The following is an 18,552-nucleotide window of genomic DNA, read 5'->3' on the forward strand; positions in this document are numbered from 1 at the left end:
GGCGGGCGGAGGGCAGTGTGGTCTGTGGGCCAGAGTCTCAAGCTCCTGATTTTCCCAAGGCCCATGGGTGTGGGCTGGGGTGTGGGTGCCCTGGAGGTGGCTGGAGGACTGTGGCAGGGATGGGGGTTTGTCTCTAGTCCAGGTCTGCTGATAGCATTAAGTGAATCTCAGCCCCTCTCAGGCCTTCACTGCCTTCATTTGTGCTACAGGGAGACCAGATGAGCTGTTGAGATGGCCTACCTGGGACACACTTGCCTTGGGTTTGCACCACACACACATATTTGTTTCACTCCTGGGCCCCTCGGTGCCCATTGTTCTGAGCAGCAGCTGGCAGAGATGGGCAAGGCAAGGTGGCTTCTGCTGACTGCGACTGTTTTGGCACCTGCACCATCCCACCCCTGGTGTTTACAATAATAGCAGTCCCAGTTTACTTTGTGCCCATTCTGTGCCAGGCATGGGCTGTGCTGTAGGCAAGCTCGATTTTGTTGCATTTTCTTAGCTGTCTTGTGAGGCGGGCATCTTACAGACCAGGACGCTGAGGCTAAGCAGGAAGACTGACTCTGGAGGTTCCAATGAGAAGGTGGCAGCACTGCATCCTCTGACTTTGAACCAGTGCTTCCAAGGCCTGGCCCACAGGCTGCTTCTTGCCTGGTAAGGTCTGTTCAAGGAATGGCTGAAGTGAGAGCACCATTATTGGAGTGGCTCATGCTGTGTGCTGGTTCCCTTTCCAGAACAGCCTCTGCCAGGCCCCCCCAGGCGTGGTCCTATCTGCCAGTTTAGAGGCAGACAGTGTCGTGGTCAAGAGCGTGGACAAAGCAAACCCAGCTTCATCCTAGCTATTCTGGTCAACAGCTATGAGCCTTGGGCAAGTAATGGGACCTCTCTGTGCCTCAGTTTCCTCATTTGTAAACTGGGATTGTTGTGGGGATGTTTTTTCTTTCCTTCTAGGTTTCTTTTGTCTTCTTAGCTTGTTCTTAGTATAAAACACTATAGGTTAAGTGCCTGGATCATAAGCTCATCCCCAAACTAGTTTCAGATCAAGAAATAGAACAAGACAGGCTCCAGAAGCCCCCTGCCACTCCCAAGCAGTAACTCTCCTAATTTCCAACAGCATAAGTGAGTTTTTCGAGTTTTGTTTTATTTTTTTAAAAATTGAGGTGAAATTTACATAACACAAAATTAACTACAGGCAGTCCTCAGGTTACATCGGACTCGACTACTACGTAGTTTTGTGGTTACGTTGCCATCTCCCATTTACAGTATTTATTTTAAAAAAAATTCCGTCATTTCGACGTATGTATATATGTGCTTTGTGTTTTTTATTATTTATTTATCACAAGTAAAGGTCAGGAATTGTTATTTTTCTTTAAAATTTTTTTTTACTTCTTTCACTTCATTACTGCTGTGGATGTGCTCCATGTGAGTGATGTAGGTGCTTATGTAGGTGGGTTCCGACTTACGGCGAAAATCGCATTACGTTGCACCGTAGGAACGGATCTCCGGCGTAACCCGAGGACCTACTGTATTTTCAAGTGTACAGTTCAGTGGCTGTTATGTACATTCACAGTGTTGTGTAACCACTACCTCTGTCTAGTTCCAAAACATTTTCCTCACCCTAAAAGAAGGCCCTGTACTCATTAAGCACTCAGTTCCCTTTCCCCCTCCTACCCCTGCAGCCACCAGTTTGTTTTCTGTCTTTATGGATTGACTCATTCTGGATATTTCATATAAATGAATCATACTATTTGTGGTCTTTTGTGTCTGGCGTTTTTCACTTAGCATAATGTTTTTGAGGTTCATCCATGCTGTAGCATGGATCAGCACTTCATTCCTTTTTATGTCCAAATAATATTCCATTGTGCGAATATACCACATTTTGTTTATCCATATGTCTGTTGATGGACATTTGAGTTATTTCTTCCTTTTGGCTATTGTGAATAGTACTGCAGTGAATATTTGTGTACAAGTATTTGAGTATTTCTATATTTATAATCTATATTTGTGTAAATTACACAAATTAGATCAAATATCATATTTATATGCTAAAAGTCTATAATTAGATAACATGTAGATGTAAATAATCTGGGTTATATATCCTATATTTGTAATCTTCAGTGTATTCTATATTTAACTTTTAGAAGAAGTGCCGAACTTTTCCATATGGCTGCACCATTTTACATTTCCACCAGGTTTGAGTTTCTCCACATCCTCACCAACATTGTTCTTTTCTTTTTTTTAATTGCAGCCATCTTAGTGGGTGTGAAGTGTTATCTCATGGTTTTGATTTGCATTTCCCTAATGATTAATGATGTTGAGCATCTTTTCATATGCTTGTTGCCCATTTTTATCTCTTTGGAGAACTGTCTAGTCAGGTTCTTTGCCCATTGTATAATCAGGCTATTTGTCTTTTTGTTGTTGAGTTGTAAGAATTCTTTATGTATTCTAGATAATAAACTCTTATCAGATATATGATTTGCAAATATTTTTGCCCATTTTTTGTTTGTCTTTTTAGTTTCTTGATAATGTTCTTTGCATAAAAGTTTTTAATTTCAGTGAATCTACTTTATTTTTTCTTATGTTGCTTGTATTTTGGGTGTCATATCTAAAAATCCATTGTCAAATCCAAGGTCAAGAAAATTTTTTTATAGCCCTGCAAGTGTGGCTCAGTTGGTTAGAATGTCATCCCATGAAGCGAAGGGTCACAAGTTCGATACCCAAGTTGCGGGTGGGTTCCATCCCTGGTATGGGAGGCAACTAGACAACTGATGGATGCTTTTTCACATCGATGTTTCTCCTTCCCTCGCCCCCTCCCACTCTCCCTTCCTCTCTATAGAATCAGTGAAGAACATATCCTCAGATGAGAATTAAAAAAAAAAAAAAATTATTTATTTTTTTTTTTTTTAAGAGAGAGCCCAAGGGAGAGAGAGAGATTGAGGGAGAGAGAAACATTGATTTGTTGTTCCACTTACTGATGCGTTCATTGGTTGATTCTTGTATGTGCCCTGACTGGAAAACAAACCCTCAACCTTGGCTTATCAGGACAACACTCTTACCCACTTAGCTACCCTGCCAGATCCAAGGTCAGGAAGATCTACCCCTATGTATTCTTCTAAGAGTTTTATAGTTTTCTTATATTTAAGTAGATCCTTTTGAGTTAATTTTTGTATGTGTGATACGGTGTGAGGTAAGCATCCAACTCTGGTTTTGTTTTTTGTTTTTTGCATGTGAATATTCAGTTGTCCCAGTACCATTTGTTGAATGGTCTTGACACTCCTGTTGAAAATCAGTTGACCATGGGTTTTTTTGTTTGTTTGCTTGTTTTTGACAATTCTATTCCATTGGCCTATATGTCAATCCTTATGCCACACTGATTCAATTATTTTAGCTTTGTAGTGAAATCAGAAAGTGTGAGTACTTTTACTTTGTTGTTCTTTTTCAATATTGTTTGGCTGTTTGGGGTCCCTGGCCATGTGAATTTGAATTCCATGTAAATTTGAGGATTGGCTTTTTCATTTCTGCAGAAGAGGATGTTGGAATATCGTTAGGGGATGTGCTGACTCTTGATCGCTTTGGTAGTGTTTTCATCTTAAATATATCAAATCTTTCAATTTGTGAACACAAGATGTCTTTGAATTCTTTAGGTATTTCATTTCTTTCAGCAATGTTTTATAGTTTTTAGTGCATAAATCTTTTACCTCCTTATGCTATTGTAAGTGGAATTGTTTTCTTAATCTTTTTTGGATTGTTTACTGCTGGTGTATAGAAACACAACTGATTAGCCTGTTCTTTTGCTGAATTTTTTTAATTAGTTCTAGTAATTGTTTCGTGGATTCTTTGTGATTTTCTAAATATATAGGATCATGTCATCCTATATAATAAAAGCCTAATATGCTAAGTGTTCGGTCAACCAGTTGGCCGTTCAACCAATAAAAGCGTAATATGCTGATGATATGCTGAGGCTGCTCAACCGCTAGCTGTGACGTGCACTGACCACCAGGGGGCAGATGCTCCAGTCGGTATGTTAGCTTGCTGCTGGGGTCTGGCCAATCGCACTGAGTGAGATGGGCTGGACATGCCCTGGAGCTCTCCTGCGGTCCCTCCCCTGTGGGCCAACCTCCTGCATCCCTCCCCGCCCGATCGTGCACCGGTGGGATCACTAGGGCTGGCCTGTGCCCTCTCACAATCCAGGACCCCTCAAGGGATATCGGAGAGCCAGTTTCGGCCCGATCCCATATGCCAGGCCGAGGAACCCCACTGGTGTATGAATTCGTGCACCTGGCCTCTAGTCTTCAAATATAGATAGTTATTCTTTCACATCGGATGCCTTTTATCGTTTTATTTTTCTCTGACTAAAATGTCCAATAACATGTTTAATAGCAGTGGTGAAAGTGGACATTGTTGTCTTGTTCCTGATCTTAGGGGAACCTTTTGGTCTTTCATCACTGAGTATGATGTTAGCTGTGGGTTTTTCATAGATGCTCTCTATCATGTGGAGGAACTTCCCTTCTATTCCTAGTTTGCTGAGTATTTTTATCATGAAAGGATGTAGGATTTTGTCAAATGCTATTTCTGCCTCAATCGAAATGATCATGTGTCTTTTTTCCTTCATTTAATAATGTGTATAAAATTGAATGATTTTCATATATTGAACCACCCTTGCATTTCTGGGATAAAACCCACTTGGTCATGGTGTGTAATCCTTTTAATCTGTTGTTAAACTTGGGGTTTTGCTAGTTTTTGAACTTTATATACATGAAATTACTTAGTATCTAAAATTGAAAGAATTTAGTAAGTTAAAACCTATAAGATATACTTAGGACGGTATGTGGCACAAAGTACCACTATAATGTTATATCATCATCATCATCATCATCAGTATCATTTAATGCAGTGGTTCTCAACCTTCCTAATGCCGCGACCCCTTAATACAGTTCCCAACCATAAAATTATTTTCGTTGCTACTTCATAACTGTAATTTTGCTACTGTTATGAATCGTAACGTAAATATCTGATATGCAGGATGTATTTTCATTGTTACAAATTGAACATAATTAAAGCATAGTGATTAATCACAAAAACAATATGTAATTATATATGTGTTTTCCGATGGTCTTAGGCGACCCCTGTGAAAGGGTCGTTCGACCCCCAAAGGGGTCGCGACCCACAGGTTGAGAACCGCTGATTTAATGGATAGCCCCTTAAGAGGAAACAGGGATTCAGAAGTGAAATGACTTACTGGCGGCCGCACAGCAAATATAGCCCAGAGCTCACCTTGCCATCCTATTTCACATGTGCCAAAGTAAGCTGATGATAAGAGCATTTATTGAGTGCCTGCAGTGTGTGCTGGGCCCTAAGCTGGAGGCTGTATGCTTGTGATTGCATAGTTTTTAACAGTTTAAGATATAATTTACATACTATACAATTCAGCCTTTTATTTACTTATTTAAAAATATATTTGTACTGATTTCAGAAAGTAAGAGAGAGGGAGAGAGAGGTAGAAACATCAATGATGAGAGAGAATCATCGCTCTGCTGCCTCCTGCACACCCCCCACTGGGGATTGAGCCCACAACCTGGGACTGTGCTCTGCCCGGGAATTGAACCGTGACCTCTTGGTTCATAGGTTGATGTTCAACCACTGAGCCATGCCAGCCGGGTGCAGTTCAGCCTTTTAAACTGTACAGTTCAGTGGCTTTTAGTATCCAGAGTGTGCAACTATCTCCACAATTAATATTAACACATTTTATTACCGTGCTCCAGCCTGCTTTCCTGTCCTCCCTCCTCCCACCTAGGTGCCTCTTATGGTGCACAGTCTCACACACTGCTGTTCATGTCTACGGATTTGCCTAATCTGGACATTTTATATAAATATGCTCATCTAATTTGTGGTTCTTTTAGTTACGGTTCATCTGTGTTGTAGCGTGTGTTCATATTTTGTTTCTTTTTATGATTGAATAGTATTATATTATGTGGATATGCCATACTTTGTTTATCCATTCATTAGTTGATGGACTTTGGGGTCATTTTCACTTTTTACTATTATGAATAATGTTGCTATGGGCATTTATATACAAGTTTTGTTTCACCATCTTTTTTTATCTTTTGAGGACTTAAATAGCATTTTATTTTATTGAAAACTTATTTTATTGAAATATAATTGATGTACACTATCCTATTTGTTTCAGTTGTACCTCAGGAATTTGATATTTACCAGGTGTACTGGTTAATAATGCGGATTTTTTTCACTAGATGGAGTTACACATATGTTGATATATATGCAATTTGATATGTATGCTGTTTTGTTGTATTGACAACAAGCTTCAAAACTTCATATGTCAAATTTTCAGAAGGTGTTAACATCATAGATATTTTTACACTTAAAATTGTAGATTTTCATGCCAAAAAAAGAGCATTTGTGGGAAGTTTTAATTCATTATTTTGAAGAAAAGTGCTGCTGAATACTTCGGGAAGCTTATGGTGAACATGCTCCATTTCAAGATACTTGTGAACGTTGGTTTAAACACTTTAAAAGAGATTATTTCGATGTGAAAGACAAAGAATGTCCAGGTCAACCGAAAAAGTTTGAAGACCAACAATTACAAGCATTATTGGATGAAGATGCATGTCAAACTCAAAAACAACTTGCAGAAAGATTAAACGTTGCTCAGCAAATAATTTCTGATCGTTTACAAGCAATGGGAAAGATTTTAAAGGAAGGAAAATGGGTGCCGCATCAACTGAACGAAAGACAAACAGAAAACCGAAAAGTCATCAGTAAAATGTTGCTCCAATGGCACGAAAGAAAGTCTTTTTTGCATCGAATTGTGACTGGCGATGAAAAGTGGATTTATTTTGAGAATCCCAAATGCACAAAATCATGGGTTGATTCAGGTCAACCATCAACATCCACTGCAAGGCCAAATCGCTTCGGAAAGAAGACACTGCTCTGCGTTTGGTGGGATCAGGAAGGTGTGGTGAATTATGAGCTTCTAAGAGCAGGTGAAAGGGTCATTAGACCACCAAAGGGGTCGCGACCCACAGGTTGACCGCTCCCAACAACAAATAATCAATTTGAACCACACTGTGATCGTGAAATGACCAGAATGTGCCAGAAGACACGGCAAAGTATCACACACTTCAAAACCAGTTAAAGACACATTAAAAGATCTTGCCTGGGAAGTATTAACCCACCTGCTAACCAGACCTTGCTCCTTCAGATTACCACTTGTCCTGATCGATAGCACACACACTTTCTGAGCAGCACTTCAAAACATAAAGTGGAAAATTGGGTCTCTGAATGGTTTGCCTCAGAACAAGAAAAGTTCTATTGGGACGGTATCCACAAATTACCTGAAAGATGGGAGAAATGTGTAGCTAGCGATGGACATTGCTTTGAATTAAGCACTTTGGATGTTTCTCTTGAAATTATAGTGTTTTCTTTGATTACAAAATCCTCCATTATTAACCAGTACACCTAGTATATACATTATGAAATGATCCCCATGATAAGTCTAGTTATCATTTCTCACCTTACAAAGTAATTACAATATTTATTGACTGTATCGCCTATGCTGTACTTTATATCCCCATGATTGATTTATTTTATAACTGGAAGTTTGTGCCTCTTAATTTCCTTCACCTATTTCGCAGCCCATCTCATTTTCTTCAGCAGACTTGTGAGGAGTGGGTTCTTGTGTGTGTGTGTGTGTGTGTGTGTGTGCGCGCGCGCATACACAGGGTGCTTGGATTCTCACAGTTAGAACAAATAGAAGGGGTCAAGGGACACTTGGAGGGCACAGCAACAGTTATACCCGGACTGGCACAATGTTTTGACATTTGATCCAACTGCACGGCTGTACTGGTGAATACCAGCCCATGGGATTTGGCCTTACAGGGCCACAGGGCATGTGTGTTTGGAAGCTTGGGCCTCTCCTGGGACTGGGCCACGTGCTGGCAAGGATGGCTTGCTGTTGGCCACACGCTGAGGCAGCTGGTGCCCTGGGCCACTGCAGCAGGCACCTTCCTGCCAGGCATGACCTCTGAATCACTGGGCCCAGCCCGGCACCAGCCTTCATCAGCAGGGGCGACCTCAAGGGTTTCTCTTGGAGAGGCACTCTCCTACCTACCCTCATCCACCCTCCTCCCACCCCGGTGCCCCTTGTGAGTCACGGTTACACCGGGCTGTCTGCCCTGACCTCTCTCCCTCTCCTCTGCCTTCGTTCAGGTGAATACATCAAGACGTGGAGGCCCCGGTACTTCCTGCTGAAGAGTGATGGTTCCTTCATTGGCTATAAGGAGCGGCCCGAGGCCCCTGACCAGACGCTGCCCCCTTTAAACAACTTCTCCGTTGCGGGTACGTCTTAGGGCAAGTGGCTGGGCCAAAGTTTGGGTGCTCCAAGGACGACTGGCTGGTCTTGTGGGCACATGGGGATCGGCTGTTCTTGGACTGTGGGCCTGACCAGGGCCTGTTTTCCCTATTTCTTACCCTTCCCCTGCTCCACCTACGTGTCAGTTGGGTGAGGTAAAGTGGGAAGAGGGAAGAAGCCAGACATTTTTCCCAGCCTCTCCCCCAGGCGGCACTGCCTCTGTGGTTCCAGCTGCTGCTGGCCAGGCCCTGGGGTCCGGCTGGTGTCATGTGCCTCTGCATTCTGGTAGCAGCCTGTTTCTCTGTCCCTCTAAACTAGAGGCATCCATGGCCTCCCTTTCAGCTGATCACAGGGCTAACCTCGCATCCTCCATCCCCTCTGTGGTATCCGAAATGATGCCTACCAGCTGGACCCTGGCTAGTGAAAGCTTGGCAGGCCCAAAGCCCTTGCCTGGATCTTGCATAACCACAGTCCTGCCTCCATCTCTCTGCCCCCTGCCCCCGCCCCCCTCCTGATTCTGCTTCCTTCCTTCCCTGCTGACCTGATCGGTTACCACATCCTTAGCACATTTCAAAGACACCCCCATCGCCACTGTCAGTCCTTAGCACAGACCACCGTTCTCCCCACCTAGTTCCCTGCTCCAGCCTCTTGCCAAGTCTCCCCCTACCCACTGTCTCTGGGACCCAGTCCTGGTCCCCTCTGTCCTGCTTACGCCTTGTCCTGGTTGCTTTCCCGTATGCTGGTGACTCTGGCATGGCTGCTGCCAGTCCTGGCTTCTCACCTGAACTGCCAGCCTGTCTTGAGCAGCTTCCTCCTCATTTCTTCCTGGGTGTTCCCTAGGTCCCTCATACCCACCATGTCCCAAACTGGCCATCTAGTCTCCCCTTTCCTCCCCCAACCTCCCACTCCCTATCTCCATTCATGGAGGGCCGTATTGTCTTCTAGTCCTCAGGCCACAGGCCTCAGCCTCATCCTAGGTGCCTCTCTCTGCCTCCCTCTGGCCTGTCTACCTGCCTTTTCCTCCCCTCTTCATGGCTCCACTCTGTGTAGCCCCAGCCTTCTCCCTGGGCTCCCAGCCTCCATTCTCTCTCATCCTCTACATGGCAACTAGAGGGATCTGTTTAAATCTGTCCATGCCCATTCCCTATTTAAGCCTCCCATAGCTCCCTATTGCTCTCAGGACAAAGTCCAGATTCCTCACCATTCTCCTGAGTCCCGCAGACGGGCTCCTACCCACCTCTCCAGCCAGTCTCACTTCCCTGCTCCTCACACCATGAGCAGAATTTGCCATTCCCTAAGTGTGCTGGGCCCTCTGGCACCTCCGGGCTGTGTACACGACGTACCCTTCTGTCTGACTGACCCATGTTCCCTCTTCCTTCAGGGTTCAGTGTAGAGATGCCCCTTCTTCCAGAAGATGGCCCTAGGTTCCCCCCATCACAGTTCTGACCACTGAGCCGTCATTGTCTAGTAGTGTCTCTCTCTCTCTCTCTCTCTCTCTCTCTCTCTCTCTCTCTCTCTCACATACACACACACACACACACACACACACACACACACACACACGATCTTGTGCCCCACGGGGGCAAGTCCAGAGCTATCTGTCACTAAGGTGTCCTTAACACCATCTGGCATGCGGTTGGCACACAGGATGTGACTTAGGGGATGTGGGCTGTAGGCCAGCAGGGCTGTCCCCTTACCCTCCTGTCTCTGTCCTTCCTCTGCCTACAGAATGCCAGCTGATGAAGACCGAGAGACCGCGGCCCAACACGTTTGTCATACGCTGCTTGCAGTGGACCACAGTCATCGAGAGGACCTTCCATGTAGACTCTCCAGATGAGAGGCGAGTCTGAGCCTCTGCGTGGCTGCCCTTTGAGAGTGGCAGGCCTGATGAGGGGAAGGGGTACAGATGGGCAGACTCCCCTGTACCCCACTTTTTAACAGGTGGAGCTCAGGCCACATCAGGGCCTCTGATTATCTGGAGATGGGTGGAGGGTCAGGGAGCTGCATTGTTAATGCGCATCTCCATTGCTTTTGAGGCAGGCGGTCAGAGACTTAATCAGAAGAGATGATACAGGTTTACCTAGTTTAAAAATCATACAGTATAAGGAAGGTGTCTAGCTTCCCTCTCCCTTCTGTCCCACCCCCAAGTTAACTGCTCTCCTTATGTGCCCTCCAAGAGCTTCTTCCGGAGGGGACGGGCTCGCTCACTCCGGTAGGGCCTTTCACGCCCGACTCCCCTGGTTTTTCCTTGTTACACAAAAGGTAGCATTGTACATGCACTCGAGCTCTTTTACTTAATTTGTCTTGGGGAATGCTCTTGCTTCAGTCTATAGTGAGCTGCTGCTGCATTTTTGTTTTTTTTTAAACAGCTGCACTTGTATGCTCCCTAGTTCATAGAGCAATTCTTTATGGATGGTTACTGGGCTTGTTTCCAACCTTTGGCTCATTACAAGCAATGCCACAGTGCGGTACCTGTGTTTGTCTTGTTGGCATATGTGCTGCTAAATTTGTAAGATGAATTCTTAGATGGAGGCTTGCTGGGTTATAGGGGATATGTATTTGTAATGTTGAGAAATGTTTCTATTAGGCTATGTCTAAGAGTCCACACAGCGTTGTGTTTTCAGATGTTTGGATTTTTACCAATCTGATCAGTGAGAAATGGATATTCACAGTTAGAACAAATAGAAGGGGTCAAGGGACACTTGGAGGGCACAGGGTGGTTTTCATTGGCCTTTCCTCTGGGTTAGAGTTCCTTTCATATATTCAAGGGCCATGTGAATTTCTCTTTCTGAACTGCCTGTTCATATCCTTTGCCTATTTTCCTATTGGGTAGTCTTTTTTCTTATTTATTTCTGAAAGCTCTTTATGCTTTAGGAAGTTTAACCCTTTGTAATGAGTGGCAAATATTCCCCCCTGCCCCTACTTTATCCCTTTGAGCCTCTCTTTGAGAAATACTCCTTTAACTTGTCTCTGGATAAGGATTCAGCTGACCCTCTGGAGAACCCAAAACAGTGCCATCCAAGAGAATTTTCTGCTATGATAGAAATGTTCTATACTTGCAGTGCCCAAGCAGGTGCCCGTGTGCATTTGAAATGTGGTTGGTGCAACTGAGGAATAAAATTCTTTTATTTAATTAATTTAAATTTAAATAGCCACATATGACTAGTGGCTATACTCATAGACAGTGCATTTCTAGAGCATAACAAAACAGTATCACAAGACATATTACCACAATCTGTACTGTAATTATTGTTGCATACCTTCCCAAGATCAAAAATATATTTGCCCCTTCAAGGGGAACAGAGTTACCATCTCAAGCCAGCTGAGGTTACTCAGCTGAAAACTGGGAACCAAAACATAGACTGTCAGTAAAAGCCGATTAAGACCAATAAATGCATAGGACCTGAGTGTTGGCTGAGTTTTGAAAGTATAGATAGGAAGGAGTTGGCCACAGAGATAGGAAGGAGAAGGTGACTCCAGGAAGAGGGACCAGCATATGTAGAGGCCTGGAGGTGAGATAGCTTGTCATTCCAGGAACATCGAGGGTTTTGTGTCACCAAAGAATCAAGCACCAGAGGTTTTGGGAGGGGAGGAGTGAAGAACCTTAAAGCTGGTGAGTTCAGCCAGGGCCTGGACTCCCGGTGGAGATCCCCAGGGGCTTGGCAGGTGGTGACTCAGTTGGGGTTTGTCACAGGTTGCTAAAAGGTTCAAGGGGCTGACAAACAGGAAGCCCTTGATTCAGCGGTACCTGGCACACAGTGTGCAAGCCGGGAAAAGGAGCAGTGGGGAGCTGGCGAAGTGTTTTCGTAGGCAAGAGACCTGCTCTGGTTTTCATTTTAATAAGATACCATGCCCTTCAGTGTGGGGAAGTCCCTTTCTGAAGACTGGGGGATAGGGCCGTGGGGCTGGGGCTACTCTGAGAGCAAACCCCAGCTTCCTGACCTTTATCCCAGTGAGGCGTGAGCCAGAAACCCAGTGAAAGGGAGTCTGCTCTGCTGTGGGCTGTCCTCACTGCCCCAGCCACATAGGCCCAAGCCTGGAGAGAGGTGGGGGGTGGCGGCAGAGAGCTGACAGGGGCCACACTGGTGGCTGGTCCTTGCCTAGATGCTGCAGTGGCCTGCTCACTGCTCCTGGTAGCCTCTCCTGCTCCCCAGTTGGCTCTCCTGGGCAGCTAGAGGGATTCCCTGAGCCCCGTCCTGCCAACTTATTTCCAGTGCACATTTAGTATAATAAATGAAGGTCTAGGGTGATTAAGGGGCACATATGTAATACTTTCAATAATAAAGATATTTTTAAAAAGGTTCAGATTCCTGTGCCCTGAGTCAGCAATTCAGCATTTGTCATGTTTGCCTCATGCTGAATCTTGAACTTCTGTTCATATATGACACTTACCTCCTTAATACCTCAGCAGGCATCTCCTAAGAATAAGGACATTCTCCTACAGAATCATGGTATCATTATCACATCTGAGGTGATTCTTTATAATATACTGGAAGCCCGGTACACAAAATTTGTGCACGGGGGTTGGGGTCTCTCAGCCTGGCCTGCGCCCTCTAGCAGTCCAGAAGCCTTCGGGGGATGTCCGACTGACGGCTTAAGCCATTAGCGGGACATCCTTAGCACTGCCCTAGAGGTGGGAGCCCAGCTTCTGGCTGAGCGGCGCTCCCCCTATGGGAGCACACTGACCACTAGGGGGCAGTTCCTGTGTTGAGCATCTGCCCCCTGGTGGTCAGTGCGTGTCATAGCAACTGGTCAGTCCACTGTGGTTGATTTGCATATTAGCCTTTTATTATATAGGATATCTAGTAACATCCTCCCCATAGCCACGCCATACTTGAATTTCCCCAGTTGTCCTCAAAATGCTATTTTGTAAAGCAGGATTTATTCAAGGTACATGTTGTCTTTTTGGCTTATTTTAATGTAGTTCAGACCTTTCCCTTTTCCCCCACATGACGTTGATTTTTTTTAGGTAAACCAGGCTAGTTGTCTTGTAGAATGCCACACTATGGACATGTTATCTTACTGACTTTTGGCACTGTTTACTTTGGTCTTCTGTACCCATATTTCCTGTAAACCGGGAATTAAGTCTGGAGCAGGATTGGCAAACTATAGCTCAGCCTCCTGTTTTGTAAATAAAGTTTTATTGGAACACAACCATACCCATGGCTGCTTTTTCCCTACTGTGGTATAGTTGAGTCGTTGTGATAGAGACCATGTGGCCTGCAAAGCCTAAAGTATTTACTGTTTGGCGATATACAGAAGTTTGTAGACCCTGGTCTTGGCAGGTATGCTTAATAGTGTATTACATTAGTGTGATCTTTTAAATGTAAATCTTATAATGTAATTTCTCTTCTTAAAAGTGAGTGGCTTTTAGTCCCACTTGGAATAAACCACAAAGTCAATGCTATATTCTACGAAGTCCTACATGGTCTGGCCCCCTCTCCAGAATCATTTCCTACCACTAGTGTCCTCACTTTAGCCACACTGGTCTCCTCACTGTTCCTTAAATAGGCCAAACACACTTTCTACTTGAGGACCTTTGCACTTGTTGTTCCCTTTGCTTAGAATCTTCTTCTCCCAGATATCATTACGATTCTCTCCTTGACTCCATGAGGTCTCTGCTCAGATGTCACCTTCTCAGAGTGTTCTGCCTTGGCCCCATATCTCTTACCCTTACCCTGCTATTTTTCCTCCATAGCACCTGTATATTTATATGTGCTGGGAGCATTCAGTAAATGCTTGTTGAATAAGTAAAAGGATAACTAAAACTAATTCTCTGTTGGCCACACCCTGTTCTAAGATCTTTATATATATTAACTCATCCTCAAAACATTTTTAGGAGCCCTAACCGGTTTGGCTCAGTGGATAGAGCGTTGGCCTGCGGACTGAAAGGTCCCAGGTTCGATTCCGGTCAAGGGCATGTAACTTGGTTGCGGGCACTTCTCCAGTAGGAGGTGTGCAGGAGGCAGCTGATCGATGTTTCTAACTCTTTATCCCTCTCCCTCTCTGTAAAAAATCAATAAAATATATTTAAAAAAAAAAAATTCTAGGAGGCAGTTCCTCACCTGTTAAATAGGGATAATGATAGTGAAATGGAGGCACAGGGAATTAGAATAAGAGAAAGATCGAGGGGGCCATCTCAGGGTATCTGTGAACAGCGGGGGACTTCAGATATCCTCCAGCTGTAAACACCACTCTGGGTCAGAGGACAGCCCTGGTAGGGAGAGAGGCCCCCCATTCGTCATCAGACCAGCAGTGAGTTGTTACTCCTGACGCTGTGAAGAGGACAGACCTGTGTGCTGAGGGTAGACCTTCCACTTCCAGTTTACTGGGCTTCCCTCTGGGGTGCACTTAATCCTGCTCAGCTGGGGATCTCGGGGTTGGGGCCCAGGCTCTGGAGTCAGACCAGCACTGTGCCACTTTCTCAGTGGGGCTAGTTCCCTGTCATGAAGAACAAAGGAGGAAGTAAATGTGAAAGCTGGCCTGGGGCTGCCCTATGGAATCCTGCTTGTTGGCACCTTTTCTCTTCTCCATCTCCTCTGCCCGGAGCACTGCTGTATTCTACTCATGCCCTGTCACTGCCCCCAATCTGTGTCCTACACAGCAGCTGCTAATTTAAAACAAATTGGGTCCTGTCATCCCTAAGTAAACCTTCAGTGACTTCCCCTGATGTTAAGATGTAAATCTTAATACAGCAGTACACGTAGCCCAGTGGGATCTGGGCCTGTCCTCCCTCCTACCCTCATCTGCTCTATCCCCCTGTCTGTCAGTTTCAGCTCCAGTACACCTGCTGGGCCTTCTTTAGACACCCAGGCTCCCTCCTGCTCAGGGCCACACGGATTCCTTTCCGTCCTGGCACTTTGCATGGCTCCCTCCTTCCCTCCATTTCATTTCATAGCCAGGTGCCAGGTGCCTGTTCTCGGTGCTGGGATTGCCCATGTTCCAGGAACATCTTTCAAGCCCTGGCTTAGATACCACCTCCTTGGAGAGGCCTTCCCAGACCACCCTCTGAGAAGGAGCTTCCTGTTCTAGTCCCTGCCTTGGAACCATGATACACTTATCTTCTCCATCAGGCTAGGAGCTCCGTGGGGCTTGTTTTCTGCTGCAGCCTCAGTGCCCAGAACCAGGCTGGCGCCCAGAAGGCAGGAAGTATTGCTGGCTGGCTGGCTGGGCCAATTCCTACAACCGCTCCGTGAGGTACTTGCTGTGCTAGGCACTGCCTTAATGCTTTCTGTCTAGTGGCATTTCACCTTTACACAACCCTCTGGTCCCTGCTCTACATGGCAGCAGCTGAGGCACAGGAAAGTTGAATCGTCTCCCCAGGGTTGCCTCCGGGAGGGTCAGAGCTAAGATCATGCCAGGCCACCTGGCTCCAGAGTTTGTGTGCTCAGCCACTGTGTGGTGCCCAGTATATGTGGGAGGCAGAGGCTGGAGAAGTGAGGCCACTCAGGGCCCCCTCACAGCTGGTTTGCAGCAGAGCTGAGCTCCAGGCTCTGGCTCCCGGCTCCTGAGCCTGTGCTGCACACAACTGGTGCTGTCTGGGGGAGCTTGGATCCACCAAATGTGTCTTCCTGGCCTCAGAGCCCAAGTGAGGGATAGGAAGGCTCCTGAAAGTTCCCCTGAGGGGAGAAGTGCTTTGGGGGTGGTAGGGCCCCCTGGGTCCCTGGGCCTCTGCTTGCTGGCTGTGTAACTGGGTCTGTCAGCCTCTCTGTGTCTCAGCCTCCTCGTTCATAGGAGGATGTTCATCATACCTGCTTCATAAGGTTGTCAGGAGGACCATGGGGTTACCTCAGGTAACGTGTCCAGTCACTTTATTAAGGTAAAGTGTCCTTTTACAAATTTTAAAACGCTCACTATGTGTGTACAACCATGGATTAAAGAAACAGTGAAGCCCTGGCCAGGTGGCACAGTTGATTGGGCATTGTCCTGTACACTGAAAGTTGGCAGGTTTGATTCCCGGTTAGGGCACACACTCAGGTTGTGGGTTTGACCCCTGGTTTAGGTGTGTAAGGGAGGCAGCCAATGAAGTTTCTCTCCCTCCCTCCCTCCCACCATCTCTCACTCTTTCTCTCTCTCCCTCTCCCTTTCTGTCTCTGGAAAAAATAAAAATAAAAACATCTTGCCCTGGCCGGTGTGGCTCAGTTGGTTGAGCATCATACTGTGCTGGTTTGATCCCCGTGAGGTGCATGCAGGAGGCAGCCATTAAATGTAGTGCTCTCACATTGATGTTTCTCTCCCTCTCCGTTCCTCTCTCTCTAAAAAAAACAAAAAAACATGGCTTGGTGAATTTCAGGCCAGAAAAAAACAAACCCATATATCTTGGGGTGTGGATTAAAGAAATAGCGTGCACCTGTGTGAGTGAAAGGCCTTTGTGGGGGAGTCCCTCTCGAAAAGATCAACTCCCAAGGCGTGGCTTTCCTTCCCTTGGCTCCTGAGTTCTGTCTCTTGGTGTTCCTTATTCCCTGAGCACGTGGGAGCGTGCCCTGCTCCATTCCCCTGGGCCTCACCTGGGAAGCTGTAGCTTTCATCAGGGAGCAGTGGTGTGGTGCCAGGAGCCAGGTGGCTTCACCACAGCCTGGCTGTGTGACCTCCAGGGTGACTGTGCACCTCAGTTTCCACATCAGAAACATGCCCATTCCTCCACTGCTCTTAAGAGAGATGGAATGAGGTGGTTTCTGTGGAGCTGTTATAGTTCTCATGTCTCTTGGCGGGAAGGAGGTTGGTTCCCCTGGGAGCTTCCTTTTGAGGAAGGCACATCAGCTCCAACTCTGGGTGGGAGCTCCCCTCTGCCCCAGACACCATGTTGCAAACCCTTGAGGAATATCCTGGACCAAGGCCCTTGCTTTTTCTCTGAATTCTGAGTGCTGCAACCTTGCAACCTCAGTCCAGTTGGAACAGGATGGGGAGCTTGTCAGGCGTTGGGAGAGCCCCAGTTACCCCCATCCAACCTTCTGTATCCCTGAGGGTTCCTAGGATCCCTGGGAGGCTGGGCAGCTGAGTCAAGGTGGATGGGATAGGTCCAGGTCCCACTCAGTATAGTTAACATTTCTTGAGTTGAGCACTTTCTATGTATGCGGTGCTTTGCACATGCAGCTCACCAGTATCTCAGTGTCCCCAGCCTACCGCAGAGAGGGGCGGACTGGGAGGGTGAGCTTGCCTGGTGGCAGAGTTACCGTTTGAGCCCCAGCCTGTGTGGCTCTGGGTCCCATGCTCCTGATCAGCAACTCTGCAGCCCTGAGAGGTAGCTCCAGAGGAGTCCCTTGGAGCTGCTTCCAGAGCTCCTGTGGTGTGGATGCGTGTTTATTTATTCAGGCTACTGTTTGTTTTTGTTTGTTTTTTTTTTAAACTAGGCAAGGGATTCTTTCTTTTTTTTAATATACTTTATTGATTTTTTAAAAATATATTTTATTGATTTTTTACAGAGAGGAAGGGAGAGGGATAAAGAGTTAGAAACATTGATGAGAGAGAAACATTGATCAGCTGCCTCCTGCACACCCCCCACTGGGGATGTGCCCGCAACCAAGGTACATGCCCTTGACTGGAATCGAACCTGGGACCCTTCAGTCTGAAGGCTGACGCTCTATCTACTGAGCCAAACCGGTCAGGGCTATTCAGGCTACTGTTGATGGGCTGTCAGTGTTCTCCCTTATAAACAAAGACAAGAGTGTGCTATGTATCTTAGTCTGCAACTTGCTGCTTTTCATGTGACAGTCTCTGTGTATGAGATATATACATTTTAAAAAATATATATCAACATATCTCTTAGGAGATCGGTGATTTTTTAAAATCCATTGTTAATTTTCTAAGAAAACAGTTATGATCTGATAAAGTAAATTATTTTTCAAAATACAGGAATATTAATGTAGGCACAGGAATTATATTGTAATTGGTTCCAAAGAGGGCACAGGGTAAAACAAGTTGAGAAATGCCTGCCTGAGGCATTGGGTCAGGAAAGAAAGTTAGTACTGCTCTCTCTAATTCTGCACTGGGCCTCAGTGTGCTCCATCGGGTGTGCACGGGCCTCAGTGTGCTCCATCGGGTGTGCACAGGCGATGGTGTGCTCCATCAGGGTGTGCACGGGCCTCAGTGTGCTCTTTTGGGATGTGCATGGGCCTTGGTGTGCTCCACCTGGGTGTGTACAGGCCTTGGTGTGCTCTATCAGGGTGTGCACGGGCCTCAGTGTGCTC

General features: G+C 45.9%; 1 protein-coding gene across 2 annotated transcripts in view; it reads left to right on the forward strand.

Annotated features, from left to right (window-relative positions):
• AKT2 (v-akt murine thymoma viral oncogene homolog 2) overlaps window positions 1-18,552 on the forward strand; it is a 41,622-nt gene that overhangs the window by 2,131 nt on the left and 20,939 nt on the right. For both annotated transcript variants that reach the window (XM_014541727.1, XM_005868806.2), the window contains exons 2-3: window positions 8,224-8,352; window positions 10,094-10,205. In XM_014541727.1, coding sequence (XP_014397213.1) covers window positions 8,224-8,352; window positions 10,094-10,205 — 241 coding nt within the window. The remainder of the gene's footprint in view (window positions 1-8,223; window positions 8,353-10,093; window positions 10,206-18,552) is intronic.

Source organism: Myotis brandtii, unplaced genomic scaffold (genome assembly GCF_000412655.1).
Source record: "Myotis brandtii unplaced genomic scaffold, ASM41265v1 scaffold277, whole genome shotgun sequence".
Taxonomy (NCBI): domain Eukaryota; kingdom Metazoa; phylum Chordata; class Mammalia; order Chiroptera; family Vespertilionidae; genus Myotis; species Myotis brandtii.